General features: G+C 39.1%; 1 protein-coding gene across 1 annotated transcript; it reads right to left on the reverse strand.

Annotated features, from left to right (window-relative positions):
* Positions 1–2,714: 2,714 nt before the first annotated feature.
* SAP30 (Sin3A associated protein 30) lies at positions 2,715–7,913 on the reverse strand. The gene is made up of 4 exons (XM_060101500.1): positions 7,281–7,913; positions 5,600–5,725; positions 5,098–5,196; positions 2,715–3,030 (listed from the first exon to the last, which is right to left on the reverse strand). The coding sequence occupies exons 1-4, from the start codon at positions 7,596–7,598 to the stop codon at positions 2,908–2,910; spliced, it is 666 nt and encodes a 221-aa protein (XP_059957483.1). The 5' UTR covers positions 7,599–7,913; the 3' UTR covers positions 2,715–2,907.
* Positions 7,914–8,420: the final 507 nt, after the last annotated feature.

Consider the following 8,420-nt stretch of genomic DNA (forward strand, 5'->3'; position numbering starts at 1 on the left):
TCGCATCTAGTAGGATGGCTTTAATAAAAAAAAAAAAAAGGAAATACAAGTATTAGCAATTTGGAGAAATAGCTGTTAGGAATGTACAATGATACAGCCACTATGGAAAAGTTTGGAGGTTCCTCAAAACGTTATAGAATTACCATGTGACTCAGCAACTCCACTCCTAGATATATATCCAAGAAAAATGAAGACATGTCCACACAGAAACTTGTACACGAATGTTTATAGCAGCATTATTCATAATAGTCAAAGGTGGAAATCCAAATATCTAAATGTCCATCAATGGATGACTGGAAAAACAAATTGTGATTTTCCAATTGTGATTGGAAAAACAAATTGTGAAAAACACATTTTCCAATCAATGGATGATTGGAAAAACAAATTCACACAATGGAATGTTATTCAGCCATAAAAAGCAAAAAGTACTAATATATGCTGCAATTTAGATAAACCTTGAAAATATTAAAGCAAAAAAAAATCCAGAAACAAAAGGACATGTATTATATGATTCCCTTTACATGATATATCCATAATAGGCAAGTCCATAGAGACAGAAAGATTAGAGGTTATCAGGGGATGGGAAGAGGTGGAATTGGGAGTAGTTACTTATCAGCGTTTCTATGGGGTAAGGAAAAGTTTTTAAAATAGAGCTGGTGGTTGCACAACATTGTGAATACACTAAATACTACCAAATTGTACACTTTAAAGTGGCTAACTTCAATTAAAAAAAAACTTTATGTAGAAATAATAGAGCTTACTTTCTTAAAGAAATTTATTTCAGACATTAATTTTTAGCCTTTTGCTAAATTATTCAGTAAAAGGTAGTTACCAAGTAACTTATTTCTTGAGCTGCTGTTACACATTCTACCCCAAAGGTAGTCAAATTTGGATTCTTTTCCTGGTGCTCTAATATTAAAAGTAAACCATATACTTACAGAGATTTACTTTTTCTTGTTCAGATATAGACAAGTAAAAAGATTTCCACTAAACTCGTAATTTTTAAAACCCAACAGCAAAGAATTAAAATTTTTATGTAAAACTTTTACACTGCAGCTTCTTGAGTCTCTCATCTTTGGGGAGGCTCTTAAGTTCTCCATTTTTCATGTTTTAAATTGCTCTAACAAGGATTTAATTTCACTAGATAATCAACACTCAACTCTTATTCTTTCACTTTTTTATACAACTACATTTTATGCACATAATTGTATGAAACTAACATTGATTCATTGTATTCATAAACATACATTTTAATGTCAGCAAATAATTTCAAGCTTTTTTCATAAGAATGGAGTGTGGTTTTATAGGAAAAAATAAGCCTACAGACAAGTTTCGATTGAAAAACTAAGTCTTTATAGATTTAGGTAAAAATATAAAATATAGAGGTAATACTTTCTTCAAATAAACCACATCTTGTAGCTATGCGGTTCATCTTCATACAGCTAAGAAAAAAACTTCGCATGGAGATTTCTAGAGTACTGGAAACCAGAGGTTTCTGTAATACCAACTATTACAAGCTCTGGCTCAGCAATAAAGCAGCAAATAAATCTTTAAATGGTCACAGCAGGAACAAAGACCAGTAGCGTTAGAGTTCACCACTATTTTCTAGCTGTCAATACACTCAGAACATTTAAAAATACAAAGACTCACCTTCTGTTGAACCAGTATGTTCTTTTTTTTTTTTTGAACCAGTATGTTCTTTAAATTTGGCTACATAGCAGTTCCCAATCAGGGGTGATTCTGTCCCCACCAGGGACATTTGACAATGTCTAGAGATATTTTTGGTTATCACTTTGGGAGCTCTACTGGCTCTAGTGTGTGGACTCCGGTGAGTTTGCCAAACCTACAACACACAGGACAGCCTCCCACAATAAAGAATTATCAGGCCCAAATGTCAACCTTGAGATATCCTGAGCTACATTAATGGTCTCAGCCATTTCCATCCTGAAATTTGTACCACAATCTCAGAACACTTCACTGAAACTGTTGTTCTGTTCTGATGTCACAAGCTGTAAATTTGATTTGTAACTCTAAGACCCTGGTTAAATAATACAGTCTCAGGAAAAGCAGAGGTTAAAAATATTTAAGGGAAAACTGATAGAGAATGAAATATAAAAAGGAAATAAAATAGAACTCAAGTCAAAGCTATGTATGACCAAAATTTTAAGATGTTGTTAGATTTCTAGATCTCTCCAATTTATTAGCTTTAATTTGCAGTGTAAACAGTACAGAACATGACTGAAAATTAAGGGGCAGTGCAGACGTTCTTTCTATATTTGTGCCATATAGATACCTTTTCACTAAAACAAAATTTAAAGAAACAACAAACTGTTTAATTCTATGTTCAGGTTTCAATTTTCAGCACTGTGTTTACCTTTGCTGACACATTACGTCTTCTTTGGAAGGAGGCAGGCATTAAACTATTTGTTCTTCCTGATATTTCAAACCTGTTAGTACTAAAAAGCACTTTAAAAAATAATATTATTTAGGATATCCTTAATTCCAAATCAGACTGTCCCAGAGAAAGCAAATGTGCTACATCTGTTACTTCTGCTAGTTCCTCAGAATTAAAAAAAAGAAAAAAGAAAAATGGTAACAAAATGATCTTCACATTAAAATCTCAATTAATACTGGTCCCTAAGTGTCAGTTTAAAATAAAAATCAAGTTTCACAAAATAAATACACTGAAACAACTATAATAGTAATAACCTTTATTTAAAATATTTTTTAATCTAGGAAAGCTCATGTTACATGAGTTTCCAACTAATTATTAGACTCAGAAACAAAGAAAATAAAACCAGAGAAAATCTTCTGTAGAAAAAATACACAAGGAACATTTCTACATGTGAAAAAGCAGTAAGCAGTCTTAACATGAACATCCAAGTCTTACTCTCAACTCCATCTCTCCTAGTGAACACCACTATCAACCTTGAGATCTGACTTGTTCTTGTCATTCTTCACTGAGTAGATGAAATATGTTAAGGTGTCTTTTTCATTCACTGGAATTGACCTAAAATGGCAACCAACTATCTATAAAGAAAAAAAAAATTGACGAAATTAAATTATAGATATTAACAGATTTTATTAACTAGGTAAAAAATACTGTCATCAAAAGAAAATGTGTGATGATAAGAGCTATTTCCTTTTAAAAATAAATTTAACAAAGAACCAACAGGATGAAAAGCATATGAGTAAGATATTATGAACAAGAGATAGTGTGATTTCAAAGGACCCCTTGGCCCACTCAATTAACTAGTATTAATTAGAATGTGTATTTCCTTTTACATATTTTGAATTCTATAACTGAGATCTAGATTAGGAATTAAGTAGTTTTACTCTTAAACTTCAAATATCAATGAAATAGAACAGAATGTAGGAGTCCACATGCATCATATAATGGTTTAGTCTCTACTTACAGAAAAAGGATAAACATTAAGTTGAAAAAGTTTTGGTACTATAGAAACAAATCATGAATTATCTTACAAATATGTCTGCTACAACTTACATTCATTCATTAGCAATATTTTTTGTTAAGGTTCCCTGAAAATTATTCTGAATAATAATTATTGATGGAAAATGAGAAGGGAAAAAGGGATGTCCACTGAAGAATGTTTACCTGCTTTCTTGCCTTTTCATTCTGTGCACTGCAACTACCAATAGAAGTATAATAGACTAAACTGGGGCGCTGATATGCATATTTAGATTCTAGAAGGTAAAACTTCTTAAAGAGAAAGATAATTAAGAGACTTAAGGAGGACAGTCACTCAACACTGGAATCATTTGTAAATATCTGCATTTCTGAGTAAGTTATAACACTCGTGACTATTTGGATTTCTCATTTCTAAAAAAGAAAATAGCTCTAGAAATAATTTAACTTTTTAAAAAGAAGATCAGATTATCAAAAACTTCAAGTTTGATTTCTGCATTTAAAAAATATACACATTTAAAATAATCATTTCTTCTGTTCTCATTTGTCCCAAAACAAAGGTACCTTCACTTGATTAGTAACTGTATATATACAGTATATACTGTATATATATATATATCAATATAGTTTCATCACGGCAGGCAGTATCTATATTCATGTTATATTAATGTACTATACAATCCAAAAAGGATGTGATCTTTTAAATCAAATTTAAAGAAAAATTAGATTTTTGTTGCCTAGGCAAGAAGGAAAGATGCAGCTCTGGCTAAAGCGTTAATATACTGGATCTTAATGTTAAAAAGCATTCTACTCATCTTCTATCTTATTCAATATGCACATTTTAGAAAATGTTGGGATTACTAAATTCAAGCTGAAGAATATGAGAAAACTTATTTATATATTTACTTATATCCTGTCGAATAGGTTAAGCATTTTTATTTTAAATATGATTGAAGTACAAACATATAAATCTATAAATATCTTAATATGACGTACAGATTTCTTGGCTCTATTATTTCCTGAGAACACAAACACACTCAATTTTTAAAAATTCACTGAAGTACTACAAGTCCTATATCAAGAAACTATAAGTAAAAGCTTGGATACAAGTCTTTGCATCTTCTAGATGTAAAAACATGGGTGCTTCAAATAAAACTAACACCAACCAGGACAAGTTCTGAAATAGTTAAATCAGCCAGGTATGGGAATACTGTTTAGGGGCTTATCTGTAAAACCTACTCCATCAAAAACTTCAAAACATAAATTCTAACAAAGACATCAAAGCTTATTAATTTATTTTATTATGCCTCAATTAGGTGTTCAATAAATGTTTACTTAACAAATAGAATTTTAAAATAAACAGGTTTCTAGAATGAGAATTAAAAAAACTTTCACTCACTATTTCTGAAAGTCATTATTGGAAGATGCTTAGAAAACTGCACACAATCCATTGAGTAGTCATTACACAAAGGAATTTCCTAAGTGGTAGACAAACATTTCTAGGCAACTAGATTCTTCCACAATAGATTTTTTACTAACTTTGATTTTTCTAACTACTGATAAAAGGTATTGTTATATATGCTACATTAACAATGTCATTAGCATTTAATGACCCTTTTTTGTATGAACAGGCTCATTTAAAGGTTAAATAGCTTAAAACTCATATATACCTCCACAAGCTGGGCTTTATTAAGTCCTGGTCTGGTTGGGAGTTTGAAGTGTCTTTTGTATCTCCTAAGTGTATTCACCTGTAATTGGTATAAATCAACCTGGAAAAAATTAACATATCATTTGTTAAAGACTTAGCTTTGTTATATATAACAACAATGCAATTTCAACACAATGAAAACTTAACTCCATTATTAAAAATGCCTTTTATATAATCAAAACTACAAATGTATTAAACACTTCAATCTTTTGAGCATAATTATTAAAGACCAGGGACCAAAAAGAAAGAACTTATAAGACAACAGAGCTCTAAGAGTTGTCAATTGAAACTGTAACAAGTCCAATTGTGTAACTGCATGTTAACTGGCCATATTTAATTTTGCTTTCATTTTCAGATTTTTCAAATGCTTTAAGTATTTTTAAAATTTGTTCATATTTTTTAAATAAAACTTTCAGAATGGAGGGCTTAAAATTTACATTTAACATACGAAAACTTTCACCTACCTCTGGAGTATCAATATCTTGAACAGGTGAATCTCCTCCATCATCATCACTCCCTTTTCTCTTTCTTCTGTTTCGAACGCTCTGAATTAAGTTTTTATGATAATCACAAATGTAAAGATGCCTTGCCTGAAACAGAAAAGTTTCACAGACTACTTATGATTGCCGTAAAATGTGTCTATGTATTAAAAATACATAATTCACGAATTATTAAAAATAAAAACAACAGTCCAAACAGGCCATTGTTAAGACAACGCACGTTTCTTTCTACTCCAGTCCTGAACCCAGTTAAAACCTACCATGTCTGGCAATATTGTTAAGAAGACTGGGGGTGGGGCGGGGAGAGGTGTCAGTAAGGGAAGCGAGACGCAGAGAAGAACGAGAAATTCCTACCGTCTGGATTCTGTCATCAAATTGCAGCGATGGTGAACTAGATTAGTTCAGTCATGCTGTTTTTCTTAACAAGGGAAAAATGATGCTGTTCACAATTTTGCTATTTGATAGCATTTTCTCTACTTAAAGAGCGTTTTAAAATACCGTAATGTATGCTTCCTAACCTTGCTAGCTTAATACTCAAATTATAATCGGGCACAAAACTACCCATTTTTACAAATAAGTTGCTGATTTCACATCCTAAATTTAAATTTGAATTATGAACTTCTCTGGGTATTAAATAAATGCATTTATCAGTAATACGTTTTTCCAACCAAAGCAATGTGAAATTATTCAAGTATACCTGAAAAGTTTCTCATGAACACGACGGAGGAACTAACTGAATAGGCAGAAAGTATCTCAAATAAACTTTTCAGAAACTTTAATTACATAGACCTGAGAGCTGTACGGTAACATCTGAAATACCAGGTTTCGTACATTAGCAATTACTTCTTTAAAAAAACAAACAACTGAGGACTGAGCTAATAGGCTTTTAAATTAACCTCTAAGCTAAGTGCAAGCTAAAAAGATGCACGATGTGTGCCGGTTCTGGCATCTTGTTATTTATTACCGCCGCCCAAAGCTCCGATAAGTGGAAATGGCCGTTTCTAAAAACCTCAGTGACGGTCAAAAGAACAGACGTGCGAAAGGACGAAGAAAGAAACCCTGATGGCTGCCAACCGGAGGGCAAAACCGCAGAGGCTGCGCGCTCCCCACGTTGGGAGCGGCTGCCCGGGATGCTGACACGGCCGCTCGGCTCGCAGCCAGGCGTCCCCTGCACCCTGCACCCGCGCCTGCGGGACGGGGAACGGGATCCTCGTCGCCCGCGGCGTCAGGCCCTAGTAGCTCCCCAGACCGTGGGAGCTACCCCCTGGGGCCGAGCGCCGGCTCGGGCAGCAAAACAAAGAAGGCGCCTCCGTTCCACAAGGAGCCGCCGGGCTGCAGGACAGCTACTCCGGGCCCTCTTCTCGGCCGCCCCTTTTGTTTCGCGCCCCGGCCCCCGCGGAGGAGGAGGGGGAGGCAGGGCGCGGGTGGGGTCGCGCGCGGGCGCGGGTCCGCAGCGCGCGAGCCTGTCGGCTGCGGGCGGAGGGCCGAGTTGCAGCACTTTGTTGTTTGCTTCCTACTAGAGACGCCGGAACGGGCTCGCGCTGCGCCCAGGTCTGGGGGCCCCGCACCCCACCGACGTCGCGTCTGCTCCGCTCCCAGAGCACCCGCGGGGCGCGCAGGGCAGGCCCGTCCTGCCGTCACTTACGCTCTTATCCAGCTCGATCTTCACCTTCTTCTGGGAGATGCTCTTCTGGATCCTCTTGCTGAAGCTGGCGTTGCCCGCCGCCCGGCCGCACCGCTCGCCGTCCTCGCGCAGACAGCACAGCTGCCCCGGGCCCGGCCCGGCCGCTCCCGGGGGCCCCGCCGCCGAGACTCCACCGGCGCCCGGCACCTCGGCCCCGGCGCCCGCTCCGGCCCCGTTCCCGGCCGAGGCGGCGGCGGCGGCGGCAGCGGCGACCACGGCGGCCACGGCGGCGGCCGCGTCCCCGCCGCGGCTCATGTCCTCGGGTGTGAAGCCGTTCATGTCCCCGCGCTCGCGGCGCCGCGCTGACAGAAACTCCGCTCGCCGCGCCGCTCGCCTCTCGGGAGACGTCGGGGTCTAGGCGGTCCCTCAGGCACCTGCCCGGCGGCTGCTACTCACTCTGCGCCCGCGGCCTCCGGACAACACCGCGGGTCCCCGGCCTGCCGGTGTCTGCTGGCGCCGGGACAGTGGACGGGGCTTGGGGTCGGGAACCAGAACCTAGCGTCGCCTAGAGCCGGGACGCCGCTCACTGTCACATGGAGACTCCTCAGCAGTTGGACCACGGCGCCTCCGCCTCCCTCCGGCTCTCGACCTGCGCAAGCGCGTTGCGCCCTTGCCCGTCCCGCCCCCTCCACTCTGTCGCATGGCACCACGGGAATTGTAGTTTTCTTCCGGGGAGCCAACCTGAGCTCCAATCTGACCCAGCGCTTCGCGGTTTAGGGGAACTACTTATCCCAGCATTCATGGCGCGGAGGCGGGTCGGGCCTTTTTTTTTTTTTTTTTTTTTTTTTTTTGGTGAAACACAGGAAAAACTGGGGCGTGTGGTAGGCGTTGCAAGGTTTTCTGGCTTCTGGTCTCTCCCGGGAAGTTGGACTGTGTTTAGCTCCTGAATTTTACAGAGCTGGCATTCTACACGAAGAGGTCACTCAACTCCTGAGGCGAAGCACAAAACGCGGGGGGCGGGAGTAGGAGGGAAGGGGAGGGAGCTTGTGGGAAGTTTCGGGCTGTTTTCGTATCTGTGGAAAAAGTTTTTGGTGTGACTACGTTTTTGTGGGAAACCCAGACCTAGGAGAACGGGCGCCCTGGTGTTTTTCGGGTCCCGGA

This window comes from Mesoplodon densirostris, chromosome 6, assembly GCF_025265405.1.
Source record: "Mesoplodon densirostris isolate mMesDen1 chromosome 6, mMesDen1 primary haplotype, whole genome shotgun sequence".
Classification (NCBI taxonomy): domain Eukaryota; kingdom Metazoa; phylum Chordata; class Mammalia; order Artiodactyla; family Ziphiidae; genus Mesoplodon; species Mesoplodon densirostris.

Excerpts from the sequence above, each read along its gene's own strand:
- SAP30 (XM_060101500.1), bottom strand. The coding sequence starts at position 7,598 with ATGAACGGCTTCACACCCGAGGACATGAGCCGCGGCGGGGACGCGGCC. Across the intron at positions 5,726-7,280 it reads AGATCGAGCTGGATAAGAGC|GCAAGGCATCTTTACATTTG; the intron begins GTAAGTGACGGC and ends TTTCTGTTTCAG. Across the intron at positions 5,197-5,599 it reads AAGATATTGATACTCCAGAG|GTTGATTTATACCAATTACA; the intron begins GTAGGTGAAAGT and ends AATTTTTTCCAG.